Source organism: Cherax quadricarinatus, chromosome 86, assembly GCF_038502225.1.
Source record: "Cherax quadricarinatus isolate ZL_2023a chromosome 86, ASM3850222v1, whole genome shotgun sequence".
Taxonomy (NCBI): Eukaryota; Metazoa; Arthropoda; class Malacostraca; order Decapoda; family Parastacidae; genus Cherax; species Cherax quadricarinatus.
The window spans coordinates 8,897,562-8,919,886 of NC_091377.1; the positions used below are offsets into that span (position 1 = coordinate 8,897,562).

Here is a 22,325-nt window from a genome sequence, read left to right on the forward strand (position 1 = left end):
GGTTGATCACGCCCTGATCCACCATGAGGCCTGGTCACAGACCGGATCGCGGGGGCGTTGACCCCCGAAACACCCGCCAGGTATACTCCAGGTATACTCCAGGTATACTCCAGGTATACTCCAGGTATACTCCATGTAGACTTCAGGTATACTCCAGGTATACTCCAGGTATACTCCAGGTATACTCCAAGTATACTCCAGGTATACTCCAGGTATGATAAGGATATGTAAACATTATTAGAGACTGCGCAATTCGCATATATTTTTAAAATATTATTATTATTATTATTATTATTATTATTATTATTATTAAGGGGAAGCGCTAAACCCGTAGCATTATACAGCGCCTGTTATGGGGGCTGAATGAAGATATTTATACTTAATTCAGGGAACTGTATCAAAGATCCAATTCCCTAGATCAAGAGCCTCTCACCCGCACATAGAAGAATTAAACGAAGACGTTCGGGTCTGACTTGGACCATTAATTAATCACACTGTTAATGTGCGGGTTATTTGCGTGTTGTTCCAGCCACTGTAATGCGCCTTTTATTCTCTCTTCAATTACGTTTTATCAAATTCGTTTGAACACATCTGCATAATATTAAGGATCATCCCTCTAAATTTTTCTCAAGGTAAAGAGGGCCGCGTTTAAGAACAATAATTTAAGAGCGTTAGACATATGCTCAACACTTTAGTTATATATGAACAGTGTGTGTTCAGCACTGAACATACACTTGCAGTGTGTTCAGTGCTCTCAGTAGATCGTATTACGTAGTGCTCCTTAATCAGTAGGTTAATTCTCTCACCCTCTGTACATTCTCCAGTATCACTGTATTCAAACCACGGTACGGGTGGGGTTAGAACCCACAGCAAGCGAGTCGTAAAACTCCAGACTTTGAGGGAACAGGAGCTAGAGTTCGTCACTGCCACGCTGGAGGGAGATTCATCTATAAAAACTTGCATATGTGATCGCAGTGGGGCCCGTGCTACCCTCCCAATGGTGTATAAATACACCTAGTTGGATGTAACCATACCACGGCCGGATTGAACCCGCGGTCAGAGAGTCTCAAAACTCCAGACCGTCGCGTTACCCACTGGTATGGTTTGTTTGCAATCGTGTCATTACGATTTCGTGAGTCTAGTTGGATGAAGATTATTGTAGCCAGCTGGCCCAGTAGCTTGCGCACTAGTCTGGAGTCGACTCATTTGCTATGGGTTCACTTCGAACCCCCACCCGTACCGTGGTTTGTTTGCAATCGTGTCATTACGATTTCGTGAGTCCTTTGTATTCATTCTCTATTATGGAGCTCAGAAGTGAGCTGCTTAATCTAAGGGAAGCCTTATTAATAATAAATTGAGCTACTCTTGACGTTCGGCATTACCCAGTCTATATTTTGAACAATAAGGGGCCCAAGGCTGATCCTTACGGAACGCCACGTGTGACCGATCCCATTCTTATTTTATGTTATTCATGCATGATTTACGATAACAGCACTCCACGCTCTCTCGCTTTCACAGTGAAGGTAGCCAGAAGCGTAGATGGTCTGTGTAGTGTCATTTAAGTCTGGAGGTCGTGAATGTGTTCCAAAGCACTTAGTGAGGCCGTGAATGTGCTTCAAGGTACTGAGTTTAGTCTGGAGGTCGTGAATGTGTTTTAAAACAGTTTAGTCTGGAGGTCGTGAACGTGTTCCAAAGCACTTAGTGAGGTCGTGAATGTGTTTTAAAACAATTTAGTCTGGAGGTCGTGAATGTGTACCGAAGCACTTAGTGAGGCCGTGAATGTGCTTCAAGGTACTGAGTTTAGTCTGGAGGTCGTGAATGTGTTTTAAAACAGTTTAGTCTGGAGGTCGTGAATGTGTACCGAAGCACTTAGTGAGGCCGTGAATGTGCTTCAAGGTACTGAGTTTAGTCTGGAGGTCGTAAATGTGTTTCAGGGTAATGATGTGCTTTACGACAGGTCGTTTTTTCGAAGATTTCATCCCGTGGTTTCACAAAGATAGGGAAAACACTGAGGATGTGGAGGAGGCGGTGGGGATTTAGTGCACCATTGAGTGGTGAAGCTGCCACAACTATCACACCTCCCGCAGCCAGCTGACCTACCTTCCTCCTCACCACAATTACCACACCTCCAGCAGCCTTCTGACCTACCTCCTCACCGCAACTCACGCACCCTCCTGACCCACCTACCTGCTTACCACATTTACAGCAACTCCCGCAGCTTCCTCACCTACTTATCTTCTCATCTTGTCGCTCGGGCTGATTTATTACCTAATTGTGGTTGATCCTCTCAGCAGCTGATCTTTTGAGCATCTGATTCTGTGAGCAGTTGGTCCCGTGAACACCTGATCCCGTGAGTAGTTGATTATGTGAGTAACTGATCCTATGACCAGTTGATCTTATAAGTAACTGATCCTGTGAGTCAAACAAAGAATAAGATTACAAATGTCACAAAGAATCTGTGAGATCCCAGGGGGCATAGTAACTATATAACTATGGCCAGTAACTAGGTGACTATGACCATAGTAATTATGTAACTATGGCCATAGTAACTATGTAACTATAGCCATATTTACATGGGTGTTTGTCAGCCCAATGAGATCTGACAAACACCCATTTCTTTCTCTGTTCCATTCTACCTCAGTTTCCCTTGCCTAACCGGAGGTCGTTTACACCCCTTTAAAATTTAAGGTTATTTTTCCCTAGTTATATTAGTAATTGTAGGGGAGCACCAAGCGTCACGACCGCACGTACAGGCAGCCCAACTAAGAGGTAAATGGCCCTCCTGTGTTAGTATAGGGACGAAGCTAAGAACGTGGTCTGTGAAATACTAAGTAAGTAACTAACCTGTAAAAGGTCTAAGTCGGACCATTTACAGGTCAGGTTATTTGATACTAAGAGTATAAGGTTTAAGGCAAATAATTACTATAGATCGTTAAACGGTCAACCATTTGACTGTCTTAGGTGTCCCGAAGCTCGATTGCTAGAGCACTCAGCTCACACATAGAGGTCCGTGGGTCGATCCCAGGTACGGGTGGAAACATTAGGATGTGTTTCTTTAAGATACCTGTTGTCCCTGTTCACCTAGCAGTAAAATAAGTACCTGAGTGTTAGTCGACTGGTGTGGGTCGCATCCTGGGACAAAAATGACCTAATTTGCCCGAAATGCTCTGCATAACTAGGGACTTTCTATATAGTAGGTCACTGATCAGCTATGGTCTGTATACCTTGTACATGTACTTGTAGAAATAAAGATTATCATCATCATCATCATCATCATGATCATCATCATCATCATCATCTTCAGAGGAGGAGGAGGGGCTGGAGGTGACGAGTGCCTGGCCAGTTGTAAGATGACTGCGGTTACCAGTTCTGCTGACACCGCCAAAAACCTGCTGAGGGAGGCCACCACCACACACCACAGACACTAGCCTAGGAGTCTATCTCACACATATACTAACACACTCAAAACATGTACATCACCCCCATCCCCACACACACACACACACATACACAATGACACAGGATGTGCCAGAGATGGGACACAGAAACAAGGGGTCACAATTGGAAGTTGAAGACTCAGATGAGTCAAAGGGATGTTAGGAAGTATTTCTTCAGTCATAGAGTTGTCAGAAAGTGGAATAGTCTGGCGAGTGAGGTAGTGGAGGCAGGAACCATACATAGTTTTAAGACGAGGTTTGATAAAGCTTATGGAGCAGGGAGAGAGAGGACCTAGTAACGACCAGTGAAGAGGCGGGGGCCAGGAGCTGTGAATCAACCCCTGGAACCACAAGTGAGTGAGTACAATTAGGTGAGTACATACATTTTCACAACACTCCAGCTCTCTCTCCTTAAACGGTGTGTTGTGTTTTCAGTAACTTTCCCAAGAGTCCTGGATGAAACCAACCGGTTATCCATGATTATTATTATTATTATTGTTATTACTATTATTATTATTATTATTATTATTATTATTATTATTATTATTATTTAAATGCTTTTTTCATTATCATCGATATCCTTATTAATAATGCACTTGTCATCGCGTTCGTGGGAAAAGCGTTAAACCCGTAAGAGTTGCGGAACGTCTGGGGAGAGAAACGAATCAGGTTTGATCCGAGGAAGGAGAGGCCAGCTCCAGTCCATCACAACGAGAGTATCTCACCAGCCTCCTTCATGTAGGTTCAGTGTACTGGGAAATAAACCACAGATCTAGGCCAGTAGACTCAGAAATATATATATGTATACTTTATATATATATATATATATATATATATATATATATATATATATATATATATATATATATATGCAAAACAACCACTCTGAAAGAATAGAGAAATTCCAAGCATTAGAACTGGACAAGATTCCAATGCTCTATTTATTCATGTAAGAGATTTTAACCATCCAATTGATTTTCAAAATGTTGAGAAAGTAGTATCAAGCAAGTCCATGGTCGACAGGAATATAATTGAATCTTGTTTCATAAAAAGCAGTTTTGACAATAATATGAATATTTCCTTTGGTTTATATAAATTAGATCCTTTTATAATTAATAGAATTTGGGAAGAATTTAATAATACACTGGACAAATAATAATTTTTAAATTTTCTTGGGTAGAATAGCTTGGGGGTGAGTTGTGCAAGGGACCTATCCAAGTTGGGTCGCCGCGCGTCACGTGTTTAACCGTTGTGGGATCTGATAGTGAGGTGCTGGCCGGACCCCTTATATAGCTTCCTTGGATGCTTTACTTTCATAGTTCCTTGATAATGTGAGTAGTCACGAAAGCGCTTGGAATTTCTCTATTCTTTCAGAGTTGTTGTTTTGCATATTTTGAAATCACCTGTTTACTGTGATCTTGTTGCATATATATATATATATATATATATATATATATATATATATATATATATATATATATATATATATATATATATATATATATATAGTAAATTGACGGATACGACACCGTGCCATCCTGCTACGGTATTCTCTCTATGAGAAAGCTTAGAAGCAACCATTAAACTGGGGACAGGTTGCTTGTGTGTGTGTGTGTGTGTGTGTGTGTGTGTGTGTGTATGGCAGCGGGGCGAAACATCGTGAAACATCTAGCGTGTGTTTTTATACGTATGGTAAACAATACCTTGGGTGGATCACAGGATCAATGATATGCGAGTATATCTTAATACCTTAGCGCCCTTGTGGCTTAGCGCTTCTTTTTGATAATAATAATAATAATTAATACCTTAGCAAGGTATTCTTAAAGGTGTTGAAAAATGCCTTAAAATACTAACAAGTTAATAATTAAGGCACATGTGCAACAACAGTTGGGTATATTTATTATTGAAACGTTTCGCCCACACAGTAGGTTTCTCCAGTCAAATACAGAGGCAGTAGAAAGTCTGCTGCCACTGTGAGTGAGGACGCCTACTGTGTGGGCGAAAGGTTTCACTGAAGATATCCATGTGTCTTAATCCTGCTGTTAGTGAGAGGCTCTGACAGCTGACAGATCTCTGACAGCTGATACCTGGTATGTCTGAGAGTCAGTAGACAGACTGACAGCTGAAATCTGTCAACAAAACTAGGCATAACACTGAGAAAAAATACCATCTGGCCATTTTCTCCCGATAGACGCTGCAGTACATGTCCATAGGGCACCGATAGGTTACATAACGATAGGGAAGGTACCTATAGAACCTCTACTTGTTACCTAATGACAGAGAAATATTTATTTGAACCTAGATAGACAGTAGTTCTCCTGGGTGACATCACCTGCTCAGCATCACTGCAGGAAATTCTGTTTCACGGTTACACTTCACATCGACAGACATCAATTTCGCATCAATACATCAATTTCACATTAATAGACATCAATTTCACATTAATAGACATCAATTTCACATCAACATACATCAATTTCACATCAATATATATCATTTTCACATCAATAGATTTCATTTTAATATCACTAGACATCAATTTCACATCAATATACATCAATTTCACATCAATATACATAATTTTCACATCAATAGATTTCATTTTAACATCACTAGACATCAATTTCACATCAATAGACATTAATTTTGCATCAGTAGAACCAATTTCGCATCAATGGAATCAATTTCGCATCAATGGAATCAATTTCGCATCAATGGAATCAATTTCGCATCAAATTCACATCAATAGACATCAATTACATCTCCGAAAGACTTGAAGGATGTTCCCAGGTATCGCACTGATATCCAATAGGACAGAGTTTCGCTCTGTGGAAAGCGTTATCACGTTTCGCCCTCTGTTAAAGCTTTATCAAGTCACCGACTATCGAACGGGGTTTAAAGCCTATCTACTACACGAGGATCGTCAAGGCTGCATCTCACAGTTCACCTCCAGTCAAGAAGGCTTTAAATCCTAGAAATGGGAATTCAGGCTTTAAATTAAATTAAGCTCTCAGCGTATATACACCAAGAGGCATATCAGTATACCTCTCAGGGTATATATCCTGTGAGTCACTGGCGTGGTAAAGCTCTACACGGAGTGAAACATGACTTGATAAAGCTCTACACGGAGTGAAACATGACTTGATAAAGCTCTGCACAGAGTGAAACATGACTTGGTAAAGCTCTACACGGAGTGAAACATGACATGATAAAGCTCTACACAGAGTGAAACATGACTTGATAAAGCTCTACACAGTGAAACATGACTTGATAAAGCTCTGCACAGTGAAACATGACTTGATAAAGCTCTACACGGAGTGAAACTTGATAAAGCTCTACACAGAGTGAAACTTGATAAAGCTCTACACAGAGTGAAACTTGATAAAGCTCTACACAGAGCGAAACTTGATAAAGCTCTACACAGAGTGAAACTTGATAAAGCTCTACACAGAGTGAAACTTGATAAAGCTCTATACAGAGCGAAACTTGATAAAGCTCTACACAGAGTGAAACTTGATAAAGCTCTACACAGAGTAAAACTTGATAAAGCTCTACACAGAGTCAAACTTGATAAAGCTCTACACAGAGTGAAACTTGATAAAGCTCTACACAGAGTGGAACTTGATAAAGCTCTACACAGAGCGAAACTTGATAAAGCTCTATACAGAGTGAAACTTGATAAAGCTCTATACAGAGTGAAACTTGATAAAGCTCTATACAGAGTGAAACTTGATAAAGCTCTACACAGAGCGAAACGTTGACCCAGTACTGCTGGGGCGTCAGGTCAGGAGAGAGGTATGACCGTACCCACACCGTAGTGTGGGTATGTCTGGGTACAGGAGTCTGGTGTGGGCGTGGGGCACCCCACGCCCACGTGACACGCCCGTGCGGCTCTGAACCACGCTTCTAAGATGGTTACGTTCTTGTCGGAGGGTGCGACAAGTAAGCCGCAGAGCGCGGCTGGGAAGAAAGGGGGGTGCCGCATGCGGCGAGGTGCAGCCAGGCAGCAGGTTGCAGCCCCCCGCAGGAGGGTATAGTGTTGGTTGAGGGCATAGCGGGGTATCCCCGCCGCAGCCGCAACCGTGCCCGTCAGATAAACATCATCGATCCAAAAAGGCGGGGTAGTGGCTGCGGCACTGACGATAGCGGCTGCGGCTGGCTGGGTAGCAATATACGCCCATCCAGCCAGGAAGTTCGGGTACACGCTTCCTGGGTATTCCTGCGGCTTCACCTGCCACTTGCCGCTGCTACGCTGCGGTCGCAGACCCCTCTGGACCAGCCCAGCTGTCCACGGATCTCTAGACTGCAACCGCAATGCCCCGCCACTACCAGTTTGCACCGTACCCCAGCGGTCTATCCATACCCCCGCCCGCAGGAGAGCCACCATGCCCCACACATCCACCATGATGTCGTCATCCATCTTGAGGAGATAGCGGGCACTGGGGCAGAAGCTAGGTGCCCAGGATAGTGCCAGGGTATGCTTGTAAGTTAAGTTACGATAGTGATCTTGGAAATCGGCCACAACCAGATCCCGGTACTGGGCACTCTCTCTCATTATCACATCCAAGGGCACGGCCGGGTAGCCTGCCTGCCCTCCTCTGCTGCCATCTGCCAGGAAGAATACCCGTTTAACACCCAGGGCGTCCAGGGCGTGCCAGGAGGCGTGGTTTCTGTGGGCGTGTCTTAAGAAGGCGTGGGACGGGTGAGACATAACCAGTAGGACCAGTAGTAACGGCCGGGTGCCGCATGCGGGACTGTTAGCTAGCAGGGAAACCGCAGGCAGGTCCAACAAAGGGGCGGGTGGGGGGTATAACTCCGGGTGGGCACGCAATGGTGGGCGGTGGTGGTGGGCGGTGGGTGGAGGCGGCAAGGCTGATTGACTAGCCTCCCAAGTAAATCCAACCACAAGGAACAAGGCTGCGGCTGTCACCACCGCAGCCGCAGCCTCTAGCCACACCAGCGGCCGTCTCACCATCCTTACACACACTTAAATTAGGTAGGGTTTGTCAGGAAACAGAAGTGTTTCCTGACGCGGGTCTTAGTCATATGATGACCCGCAGCTGGAGCTTTTGGTCATCTGACCGAGGCCTTCCATTGGCTTACCCGTTACACCCACTGCCATCTCACAACCGACTGGAAGTGGATTCGATTCCCGGGTGAGATGAAACGTGTAGCCAAGTCACCTAACACCTGCTGTACCTGTTTACGCGGCGGTAAATAGGCACCTTTCTCCTTCAACATTAGGCGCAGTAATTTTCGAAGTTATTAGCACTAGGTACCCAGACATTAGTGAACTGCTGTGGGTGGCATCCTGGGGAGAAGCTAGGTAGAAACCCGAGAGAAAATAAGCCACGAGGCTTGGCTTTCTCGGGTTATCTAGGTTAGCAACGCGACTGATAAGGCCATAACAGACTTGTTGGTGTATACCTGGTAGGTCCTTCTCAAGTCCAACCACATCACTCACATATTGGTCAACCAGTGATGTCTTCTACGGCAGTCTGGGTTAGCGATTGATGTCTTCTAAGGCAGAGTCAGCGATTGATGTCTTCTACGACAGTCTGGGTCAACGACTGATGCCTTCTACGACAGTCTGGGTCAACGATTGATGTCTTCTACGGCAGTCTGGGTCAACGATTGATGCCTTCTACGACAGTCTGGGTTAGCGATTATCTTCTTAGTATGGATTAATAACACGATTGACGTCTTCACTGTTCCAAGTCTTCAACGCCTAGCACGGGCTGGTAACGCGACTGATGTCTCCACTACTGCAAGTCCTCAGCATCAAGGGGATGTCCAGCAGCTGTGACGTCTCTGCCAGAGGTACTGTAGAGAGAGATTGATGTCAGTGACAGTACATCACATATATCAGATATTCCGTCCTATTGATGTCGGTGAAGGTCTTTTGATCCTAGGAATTGGAGCTACCCTTCCCTTGGATCAAACCTAATCATTTCCCATCCTCCAAAATAGAAAGGGATTATATTGGACACTTACACGTTTAGCGTTTCCCAATAATAATAATAATAATAATAATAATAATAATAATAATAATAATAATAATAATAATTGTAATAATGTTGGTAGAATTACCGACAATATGTAAAGTAAAAGGCCACAAGTCCACCTAATGTAACATTTTATTGTGGCAACGTTTCGCTCTCCAGGAGCTTTGTCAAGCCGTTACGGCTTGACAGAGCCGTAAGAGTTTTATTAATAACTAATTATTAAGGTACAATTATATTAGTATCAAGTGTATGAGTATTAATTCAACACAGGATACATACACCAAGAGGTGTATTTCTCTCAGTGTATACATGCTGAGAGTGTATTCCCTAATTTAGGGATAAAGAATTCTTGTCTGATGGACAAAAGATTACGTGGAGCCTCGTTATATATATGGACCCTCGTTTAGGCAGATCTAAAAATAAATAACACTAAAAATAGCTAGAATGGTTGCATTGACAATGGGTTGGGCAAATATTATTGATAGTTTGAGGTTGAGAAAGACATGCCTAGTATGGGCCAGTAGGCCTGCTGCAGTGCTCCTCTTTGCTTATGGTCTTATGTTCTTAAGGTGAGTATAAAGCAATGATTCATTATAAATAGGTTACTTTTAATAGCATTAATTTGTACTCTATACCTTTATGTGGGTGACAGAAGATTACAGAGGCACATAGTGGGTCCAGGAACTGTACCTCAACATTACAGAGGCACATAGTGGGTCCAGGAACTGTACCTCAACATTACAGAGGCACACAATGGGTCCAGGGACATATATATATATATATATATATATATATATATATATATATATATATATATATATATATATATATATATATATATATATATATGGAGAAGATTAGCTGGGATATATTAATTTTATTTCGTGCTTTAGTTGAAAGAATTATTGAGGTAACATATGTAATATTAAGTGGTGATAGGGAGAGTGTGGGTAATTTTCAATGTGTGTGTGTGTGTGTGTGTGTGTGTGTGTGTGTGTGTGTGTGTGTGTGTGTGTGTGTGTGTGTGTGTGTGTGGCACAAGACATTATTGTCAAAATGGAATGGGAAAAATGAGTGTTGGTCATTAACAGTAAATGTTAATCAGCTGACGTGCTGCTGTTGCTGCTGTTGCTGCTGCTGCTGCTCCCCGCTAAGTCAACACAACCACAGGTGCTTTGACTGCTCTCCATACCTGAGTTCAACACTCCCACTCTCTCGCATACAAGTGCACTCACGAAGAGTCTTGAATACACACACACACACACACACACACACACACACACACACACACACACACACACACACACACACACACACACACACACACACACACAAGAGGGTCAGGGGAGACATGATAACGACATATAAAATATTGCGAGGAATTGACAAGGTGGACAGAGACAGGATGTTCCAGAGATGGGACACAGAAACAAGGGGTCACAGTTGAAAGTTGAAGACTCAGATGAGTCAAAGGGGTGTTAGGAAGTATTTCTTCAGTCATAGAGTTGTCAGGAAGTGGAACAGTCTGGCGAGTGACGTAGTGGAGGCAGCAACCATACATAGCTTTAAGAAGAGGTATGAAAAATCTCATGAACCAGGGAGAGAGAGGACCTAGTAGCAATCAGTGAAGAGGCGAGGCCAGGAGCTAGGAATCGACCCCTGCAATCACAAATAAGTGAGTACACACACACACACACACACACACACACACACACACACACACACACACACACACACACACACACACACACACACAAACACACACACACCACTACTTAAATCACACACTAAAACCTTAAGAGCCGGAGGAGCCGGACACTATAACCACCACACGCTACACAGGAGCCGGACACTATAACCACCACACACTACACAGGAGCCGGACACTATAACCACCACACACTACACAGGAGCCGGACACTATAACCACCACACACTACACAGGAGCCGGACACAGTACAGTTCCGGGATACATAATTTCCCAGGAAACGCATATAACAATGCATAAAACAGATGTCTAGAGTATTTTAGTGGTTAAGAGGAAGTGAGTGGTGAGTGGGGGACTGAGTGGGGGACTGAGTGGGGGACCGAAAGTGGGATTTTATGGGGACTGGGAGAATTTTCAAGTTAGTTTTATTTCTGTATTATGCACCCCATACCCATGATGTGGGCGGCTGATTACTGAGGTACATAATGAGTCCAGGGACTGTACCTCAACATTACTGAGGTACATAATGAGTCCAGGGACTGTACCTCAACATTACTGAGGTACATAATGAGTCCAGGGACTGTACCTCAACATTACTGAGGTACATAATGAGTCCAGGGACTGTACCTCAACATTACTGAGGTACATGAGTCCAGGGACTGTACCTCAACATTACTGAGGTACATAATGGGTCCAGGGACTGTACCTCAACATTACTGAGGTACATAATGGGTCCAGGGACTGTACCTCAACATTACTAAGGTACATAATGGGTCCAGGGACTGTACCTCAACATTACTGAGGTACATAATGGGTCCAGGGACTGTACCTCAACATTACTGAGGTACATAATGGGTCTAGGAACTGTACCTCAACATTACTGAGGTACATAATGGGTCCAGGGACTGTACCTCAACATTACAGAGGTACATAATGGGTCTAGGAACTGTACCTCAACATTACTGAGGTACATAATGGGTCTAGGAACTGTACCTCAACATTACAGAGGTACATAATGGGTCTTGGAACTGTACCTCAACATTACTGAGGTACATAATGGGTCTAGGAACTGTACCTCAACATTACTGAGGTACATAATGGGTCTAGGAACTGGGCCGCAAAGTTTTGATAGTTGAACAAGTTGCAGTGGTAATGAACAAGTTACAGTGGTAATGAACAAGTTACAGTGGTAATGAACAAGTTACAGTGGTAATGAATAAGTTACAGTGGTAATGAACAAGTTACAGTGGTAATGAACAAGTTACAGTGGTAATGAACAAGTTACAGTGGTAATGAACAAGTTACAGTGGTAATGAACAAGTTACAGTGGTAATGAACAAGTTGCAGTGGTAATGAACAAGTTACAGTGGTAATGAACAAGTTACAGTGGTAATGAACAAGTTACAGTGGTAATGAACAAGTTACAGTGGTAATGAACAAGTTACAGTGGTAACGAAATGTTTACCAGGGAAACTGGTTAGCCGGACTTGAGTCCTGGAGGTGTGAAGTACAGTGTCTGCACTCTGAAGGATGGGTGATGATATATTACAGTTAACTGTAGTGTCACCACACCTCTGGCAAGATAGTGATGGAGTGAATGATGGTGATAGTGTTTCTTCTTATTCGGGTCACCCTGCCTCGGTGGGAGACGGCCAACGTGTTAACAAAAAAGAATTTAATAAACTTGAAAGGCAACCAGGCTTGATGCAAGGGAATGGTAGCTCTAATTCCTTGGATCAAGAGCCCTTCACCAGCATCAAGGCACGTCCCTTGAAGGGAGGGAGAGAGCAATGAATCTTTTTAGGACAAACATGACGTCATTACGAGACCTAATTATTGAATAACTGCACGGTAATTAATTTTGTTAATTACTTCCTTGTTTACGTGGATAATAACACCTGTCATTTTATACACAGCTGAGTACGTCCGCACTGTGCTGGTACCGTACACTATGATAGTTACATTGTGGGAACACCAGCAGTGTATTGCTACACTATTCTCTATGATAGTTACATTGTGGGAACACCAGCAGTGTATTGCTACACTATTCTCTATGATAGTTACATTGTGGGAACACCAGCAGTGTGTTGCTACACTATTCTATATGATAGTTACATTGTGGGAACACCAGCAGTGAGTTGCTACACTATTCTATATGATAGTTACATTGTGGGAACACCAGCAGTGTGTTGCTACATTATTGTATATGATAGTTACATTGTGGGAACACCAGCAGTGTGTTGCTACACTATTCTATATGATAGTTACATTGTGGGAACACCAGCAGTGAGTTACTACACTATTCTATATGATAGTTACATTGTGGGAACACCAGCAGTGTGTTGCTACACTATTCTATATGATAGTTACATTGTGGGAACACCAGCAGTGTGTTGCTACACTATTCTATATGATAGTTACATTGTGGGAACACCAGCAGTGTGTTGCTACACTATTCTATATGATAGTTACATTGTGGGAACACCAGCAGTGAGTTACTACACTATTCTATATGATAGTTACATTGTGGGAACACCAGCAGTGTGTTGCTACACTATTCTATATGACAGTTACATTGTGGGAACACCAGCAGTGTGTTGCTACACTATTCTATATGACAGTTACATTGTGGGAACACCAGCAATGTGTTGCTACACTATTGTATATGATAGTTACATTGTGGGTACACCAGCAGTGTGTTGCTACACTATTCTCTATGATAGTTACATTGTGGGAACACCAGCAGTGTGTTGCTACACTATTCTATATGATAGTTACATTGTGGGAACACCAGCAGTGTGTTGCTACACTATTCTCTATGATAGTTACATTGTGGGAACACCAGCAGTGTGTTGCTACACTATTCTCTATGATAGTTACATTGTGGGAACACCAGCAGTGTGTTGCTACACTATTCTATATGATAGTTACATTGTGGGAACACCAGCAGTGTGTTGCTACACTATTTTATATGATAGTTACATTGTGGGAACACTAGCAGTGTGTTGCTACACTATTCTCTATGATAGTTACATTGTGGGAACACCAGCAGTGTGTTGTTACACTATTCTATATGATAGTTACATTGTGGGAACACCAGCAGTGTGTTGCTACACTATTCTCTATGATAGTTACATTGTGGGAACACCAGCAGTGTGTTGCTACACTATTCTCTATGATAGTTACATTGTGGAAACACCAGCAGTGTGTTGCTACACTATTCTCTATGATAGTTACATTGTGGGAACACCAGCAGTGTGTTGCTACACTATTCTATATGATAGTTACATTGTGGGAACACCAGCAGTGAGTTGCTACACTATTCTATATGATAGTTACATTGTGGGAACACCAGCAGTGTGTTGCTACACTATTCTATATGATAGTTACATTGTGGGAACACCAGCAGTGTGTTGCTACATTATTTTATATGATAGTTACATTGTGGGAACACCAGCAGTGTGTTGCTACACTATTCTATATGATAGTTACATTGTGGGAACACCAGCAGTGTGTTGCTACATTATTTTATATGATAGTTACATTGTGGGAACACCAGCAGTGTGTTGCTACACTATTCTATATGATAGTTACATTGTGGGAACACCAGCAGTGTGTTGCTACATTACGTTTGTGATAGTTACATTGTGAAATACTCACAATGTGCTGAAGAGCTATTCTCTCTCTCTCTCTCTCTCTCTCATGAAAAGTCACAGTACCGTGGCTGACATAGTTCACAAGTAACCCACAATTTGGGAATGAAAAATAAAACATTTTAGTCTGCCGTGAACCAGTGTCATTCTCACCCATACGATGTCTTTACTCTCTTCTTTCCCTTCCTCCCTTCTCTCTAGTCCTTTGTCTCCATTAGTCAAGTTATTGACTTGATAAAACCCTACAGAGAGCGAAACGTTGTCGCAGTCGAGGTTTCTCCTGCTCAAGGACCCCAGTGGTAGTCACTCTGACTTTATGGGGTTGTTCTAAGTAATTTACACTATGTATGATAATTGTACTTATGTGCACCTGTGGATAAATGAACTTAACATTTGTCCGTGCTTCAGGTCAGATGCCAAATGCTCTATCGAAGAGAAAAAATCCATTATATGCCTTTGTAATGGTTTGGCTACCGTTCACAAGATGGGGTAAGAGGTGCATAATGAAGCTGTTGTGGTGAACTAGCGCTTCGCGGACGGTTGGAGTGTTCGTGTGATCATGGTCTTAGAGACTTAGAGACCTAATTATGGCTGCCCCAGAGGCTTTCGGACCTAGAGACCTGCTGTGGCCCTGAAGACCTGCTGTGGCCCTGGAGAGCTTCGATTTGGGGCTCTCGAGGTCTTTGACTTCGTGGACCCAAAGACCATCGGTGTTCCAGTGCTACGAAAGCATAATGGTTACCTGTAGTCTCTTCCGGGGGTCACCGCCCCCCGCGGGCCGGTTTCAGGCCAGGCCTTCTGGTTGCTCACCTGATCAATCAGGATATTGCTACCCGTCGCTCGCAGTCCTACGTATGCATCACAGCCAGGCTGATCAGGAACCGAGTTGAGGAACTGATTGAGTTACTTCTTGAAGACAGTTAACGAAAATCCTTTCCGGGGGACGATGAATGTATTATTATTATTATTATTATTATTATTATTATTATTATTATTATTATTATTAAAAATGGGTCTCACATCTAATAAAAGATAATTCACTTGTAATGATTTAAAGGTAAATTAAATCCACTTTTTCAGGCTCAAGTTAAGAAAATAAAAATTATCTTTGCATTTTTAACTCAAACAAAAACAAATCATCTTTCTCTGAGTCTATCACCAGGTAACTGACTCTCAGACGTCCATTTAGCTGTGACATCAACGAGGTTTTATATTCGAACGTTTTGCCCATCATACTGTCCAAGGTGTCAGCTGACATTCCTTACACCACAGAAGAATTTAAAACAGACCTGGAAAAAAATTGTAATTCCAGGACACAACTATTTGACGATCCATTCACTATTGTTGGAAAAAGGACACGAGTACTTACGACATCTTAACTGGATACGTTTCAAATGGGATTTGTTCACTTCAAATGATACAAGAGAATGAGACCACTGTACATATAGTGGATAATGCAAGTCACTTGTGATGGTCAGGTGAAGGTGTCGGGTCATCTAATTGCTGTCACTTGGCAGCAGAGAAGCCACGTGTAGAAGTGTTATATGCTCTAGGAATTACTAGGATTTTACTGTTAAGATAAGATTTCGTTCGGATTTTTAACCCCGGAGGGTTAGCCACCCAGGATAACCCAAGAAAGTCAGTGCGTCATCGAGGACTGTCTTACTTATTTCCATTGGGGTCCTTAATCTTGTCCCCCAGGATGCGACCCATACCAGTCGACTAACACCCAGGTACCTATTTGCTGCTAGGTGAACAGGACAACAGGTGTAAGGAAACGTGTCGAAATGTTTCCAACTGCCGGGAATCGAACCCGGGCCCTCCGTGTGTGAAGGCTTTAGCCACCAAGCCACCGGGCCACCTATTCTATGGTGTTGGCAGTAGTAGTGAAAGAGGCTTCAATGCATCTTCTCCTACAGTGTTCTCTATAGATAATTAGAACGTTCTACCAGTGCTTGAGATGATTCTCTTTAGTTTTAGAGTCCAGTAGCTCGATCGCTAGCGCACTCAGCTCACACACTGAGGTCCAGAGATCGATTCCCCGGTACGGCTGGAAAACATTAGGACATGTTTCCATAAGACACCTGCTGTCCATGTTCACCTATTATTAAAATAGGTACCTGGGTGTTAGTCGACTGGTGTGAGTCGCATCCAGGGACAAAAATTGACCTAATTTGCCCGAAATGCTCTGCATAACAAGCGGCTTTCTATATAGTAGTATGTTTTTAGTTCTGTGTACCACACAATGGTTACTGGTGCTGTCTCGGTTTCCAGCGATGTTTTATTTTGGTCATCAACACGTTTCGAAATATTCCTTCCAATTTTTCCTACATATTCTTGCTGCTACCACTGATATTGTGTAAACACTGCAACATCATGGAATCTTAATTCTGAGGACATGTACATAACCTTCACGACTACGACAACTACTACTACAACTAACCCATCTCTTTGGGAAGGACCTACTTCCACTGGGGAATCCCGCCTACCAGTGAATTTGCCCTCGTCTGCTTCACCTGACGTTACTATATATTCAGCTTCAGAATCTCCACGACTATGGTGCTGTTCGCACCTACTCCTAGGTTGAGGGACTGATTACCTCATCTTCTGTACATAGTTCTACTGTCTTCAAGTTATGTCCTAGAATTTGTATTGATAAAGCCACTGGTTGGCGAAACGTCTACAATAAAGACTCTCATCCTGCTTCACTGTAGGGTGTGGGATGTGGATCTTTCGTTCTAATGACGATATCTGCTGGAAGACGAGACGGTGGGAGCTATGGTGATGGTACTTCTTTAAAGGTCCTGGTGTCGCTGATCACTTCTCCTCCAGGTTGAATCAACAATCCCGGAACAACGTTTCTGTGCCATCACCACGTCCAGAACATCCACAGACGTATATTTGTGTGCCATCTCCACGTCCAGAACATCCACACACACATACGTTTGTGTGCCCTCCCCACGTCCAGAACGTCCACAGACGTACGTATGGGTGCTATCTCCACATCCAGAACATCCATAATCGTACGTTTGTTTGTTATCTCCACGTCCTGAACAACGACAAACGTACGTTTGGGCGCCATCTCCACGACCAGAACATCCACGGATGTTTAACACACTCCAAATCCCATACTATCACCTGACCGTGAAAACCAAGTGAATCAGTGAGAAGCATCATCTCTGAGGCTGTACCCATGGCAAATTATTATTGTTATTATTATTATTATTAAGAAGAAGAAGATCTTACAAAGCCTGAGAAATAGGAGACACTCGTTAAGGTTAAAAGGCACTAACCTAACCTAAATGCCCTTTCCCTTCCTCTCTAAACCCTTAACACAAGACCAAAAATTGAGTGAAATCGCTTTCAACTATTATATAGCAATCAAGACCCATTACGCTATATAATGTAATCGTACAGCGTTAATGTAATTGTCGGTAATGGCCGTGAGAGTGGTCGTGCTGCTGGTAACACAAAACGCGTTTAGTCGAGTGTGTAATAAATGGTGTTAACGCTAGGAGTTGTATTTACAAAAGACTGCATTTACAGAGGGTTACATTTACAGAGGGTTACATTTACAGAGGGTTACATTTACAGAAGGTTACATTTACAGAAGGTTACATTTACAGAAGGTTACATTTACAGAAGGTTACATTTACAGAAGAGTTGAACTGACAGTATAGTTTGATTATTATTACTATTATTATTATTATTATTATTATTATTATTATTATTATTATTATTATTATTATATCCACGTTAAATGCGTTAAACCCCTAGGGGCCCCAAAGAGAAATGGAAGACAAACAGGTTTGATCCAGGAAAGACGTCAGGTTCATCTCCTCGAATCAAAATCCCTTCACCTTCGTTACATATATATGTCGTGCCGAATAGGTAAAATTTACGACTTTGGCTTAAATAGCAACACTCTTTTTGCCGAATAAGACAAGCGAAAATTTGTGTATGCAATAATTTCGCAAAAATCATTCTGAACCTAACGAAAAAAATATATTTCACTGTGTTTGTTTAGTATTAAATTATTGTAAACTTATCTAAAATATATTTAGTTGGATTAGGTTAAATGAAATTTTCCTTGTTATAATAAGGTCAGGTAAGTTTTCTAAGGTTCTTTTGGTACAAAATTATTAATTTTTACATTAACATAAATGAAAAAAATATATATCTTTAACAGTAAATGAGAAAATTTTGAAAGGACTTAATTTTAAATGAATTATTGCTAATTCACCAATTTTACCTATTCCGCACGACATATATATATATATATATATATATATATATATATATATATATATATATATATATATATATATATATATATATATATATATATATATATATATATATATATATATATATATATGCTTGGGTAAATGTAATAATTATTTTTATTACGTCAAAATTTCGTTACGAAATGTTAATTATTGATTAATTAACCGTAACTTGGCCACGTTACGGCAGGAACATGGAAAGTAATTGTTATCGTTTTTGTTATCGTTTGTTAATGTCTTTGTACATGATTAATTTTTTTAGTATTTTTTGCTGCAGTAAAGTAAGAATGATTTCGCTTTTATTTCCTGTTTATTGTGGATTATTTCCTTAATTAATAATAATAAATTATGATAATGTTCTTACCTTTGCAGTTACTATTACAGTAATTATGATGAGGTGCAACACGGGGAGGTGCAACACGGGGAGGTGCAACACGGGGAGGTGCAACACGGGGAGGTGCAACACGGGGAGGTGCAACACGGGGAGGTGCAACACGGGGAGGTGCACACACACGGGGAGGTGCAACACGGGGAGGTGCAACACGGGGAGGTGCAACACGGGGAGCTGCAACACGGGGAGCTGCAACACGGGGAGGTGCAACGACCTCTTACCACGACTGCTGGAGCCTCACTGATAGTGAAACTCCTCACTTGTTGTGTGATGGTGATGAAGTTGGGGGGTGATTGTGGTAATACTGGTGGTGGATGATTGTGGTAATACTGGTGGGGGTGATTGTGGTAATACTGGTGGGGATGATTGTGGTAATACTGGTGGGGGTGATTGTGGTAATACTGGTGGGGGTGACTGTGGTAATACTGGTGGGGGTGATTGTGGTAATACTGGTGGGGGTGATTGTGGTAATACTGGTGGGGGTGATTGTGGTAATACTGGTGGGGATGATTGATAATACTGGTGGGGATGATTGTGGTAATACTGGTGGTGGATGATTGTGGTAATACTGGTGGGGGTGATTGTGGTAATACTGGTGGGGATGATTGTGGTAATACTGGTGGGGTGATTGTGGTAATACTGGTGGGGGTGATTGTGGTAATACTGGTGGGGATGATTGTGGTAATACTGGTGGTGGATGATTGTGGTAATACTGGTGAGGATGATTGATAATACTGGTGGGGATGATTATGGTAATACTGGTGGTGGATGATTGTGGTGATACAGGTGGGGATGATTGTGTTAATACTGGTGGTGGATGATTGTGGTAATACTGGTGGTGGATGATTGTGGTAATACTGGTGGGGATGATTGTGGTAATACTGGTGGGGATGATTGTGGTAATACTGGTGGTGGATGATTGTGGTAATACTGGTGGTGATGATTGTGGTAATACTGGTGGTGGATGATTGTGGTAATACTGGTGGGGATGATTGTGGTAATACTGGTGGGGATGATTGTGGTAATACTGGTGGGGATGATTGTGGTAATACTGGTGGTGGATGATTGTGGTAATACAGGTGGGGATGATTGTGGTAATACTGGTGGTGGATGATTGTGGTAATACTGGTGGTGGATAATTGTGGTAATACTGGTGGGGATGATTGTGGTAATACAGGTGGGGGTGATTGTGGTAATACTGGTGGTGGATGATTGTGGTAATACTTGTGGGGATGATTGTGGTAATACTGGTGGGGGTGATTGTGGTAATACTGGTGGGGGTGATTGTGGTAATACTGGTGGGGAAGATTGTGGTAATACAGGTGGGGGTGATTGTGGTAATTCAGGTGGGGATGATTGTGGTAATACTGGTGGTGGATGATTGTGGTAATACTTGTGGGGATGATTGTGGTAATACTGATGGGGGTGATTGTGGTAATACTAGTGGGGGTGATTGTGGTAATACTGGTGGTGGATGATTGTGGTAATACAGGTGGGGGTGATTGTGGTAATACAGGTGGGGTGATTGTGGTAATACTGGTGGTGGATGATTGTGGTAATACTGGTGGGGGTGATTGTGGTAATACTGGTGGTGGATAATTGTGGAAATACTGGTGGGGGATGATTGTGATAATACTGGTGGTGGATGATTGTGGTAATACTGGTAGGGGGTGACTGTGGTAATACTGATGGTGGGGTGATTGTGGTAATACTGGTGGTGGACGATTGTGGAAATACTTGTGGTGGATGACTGTGGTAATACTGGTGGTGGATGATTGTGGTAATACTGGTGGGGGTGACTGTGGTAATACTGATGGTGGGTGATTGTGGTAATACTGGTGGTGGAGTGATTGTGGTAATACTGGTGGTGGATGATTGTGGTAATACTGGGTGACTGTGGTAATACTGGTAGTGGATGATTGTGGTAATACTGGTGGTGGATGATTGTGGTAATACTGGTCGTGGATGACTGTGGTAATACTGGTGGTGGATGACTGTGGTAATACTGGTGGTGGATGATTGTGGTAATACTGGTGGTGGATGATTGTGGTAATACTAGTGGGGTGATTGTGGTAATACTGGTGGTGGATGATTGTGGTAATACTGGTGGGGGTGACTGTGGTAATACTGATGGTGGGTGATTGTGGTAATACTGGTGGTGGAGTGATTGTGGTAATACTGGTGGTGGATGATTGTGGTAATACTGGTGGGGGTGACTGTGGTAATACTGGTAGTGGATGATTGTGGTAATACTGGTGGTGGATGATTGTGGTAATACTGGTGGTGGATGACTGTGGTAATACTGGTGGTGGATGATTGTTGTAATACTGGTGGGGGGTGATTGTGGTAATACTGGTGGTGGATGATTGTGGTAATACTGGTGGGGTGATTGTGGTAATACTGGTGGTAGATGATTGTGGTAATACAGGTGGGGGGATGATTGTGGTAATACTGGTGGTGGATGATTGTGGTAATACTGGTGGTGGATGATTGTGGTAATACTGGTGGTAGGGTGACTGTGGTAATACTGGTGGTGGATGATTGTGGAAATACTGGTGGTGGATGATTGTGGTAATACTGGTGGTGGATGATTATGGAAATACTGGTGGTGGATGATTGTGGTAATACTGGTGGTGGATGACTGTGGTAATACTGGTGGTGGATGATTGTAGTAATACTGGTGGTGGATGACTGTGGTAATACTGGTGGTGGATGATTGTGGTAATACTGGTGGGGGGTGATTGTGGTAATACTGGTGGTGGATGATTGTGGTAATACTGGTGGTGGATGACTGTGGTAATACTGGTGGTGGATGATTGTGGTAATACTGGTGGGGGGTGATTGT

General features: G+C 42.5%; 1 protein-coding gene across 1 annotated transcript; it reads right to left on the bottom strand.

The window, feature by feature from the left end:
• Positions 1 to 4,958: 4,958 nt before the first annotated feature.
• On the bottom strand, positions 4,959 to 19,701 carry LOC128702996 (beta-1,3-galactosyltransferase 4-like). Its single transcript, XM_053797514.2, has 2 exons — positions 19,454 to 19,701; positions 4,959 to 9,260 (listed from the first exon to the last, which is right to left on the bottom strand). The coding sequence occupies exon 2, from the start codon at positions 8,410 to 8,412 to the stop codon at positions 7,222 to 7,224; it is 1,191 nt and encodes a 396-aa protein (XP_053653489.2). The 5' UTR covers positions 8,413 to 9,260; positions 19,454 to 19,701; the 3' UTR covers positions 4,959 to 7,221.
• Between the last annotated feature and the right edge of the window lie 2,624 nt (positions 19,702 to 22,325).

Coding starts and splice junctions, on each gene's coding strand:
- LOC128702996 (XM_053797514.2), bottom strand. CDS start 8,412: ATGGTGAGACGGCCGCTGGTGTGGCTAGAGGCTGCGGCTGCGGTGGTG.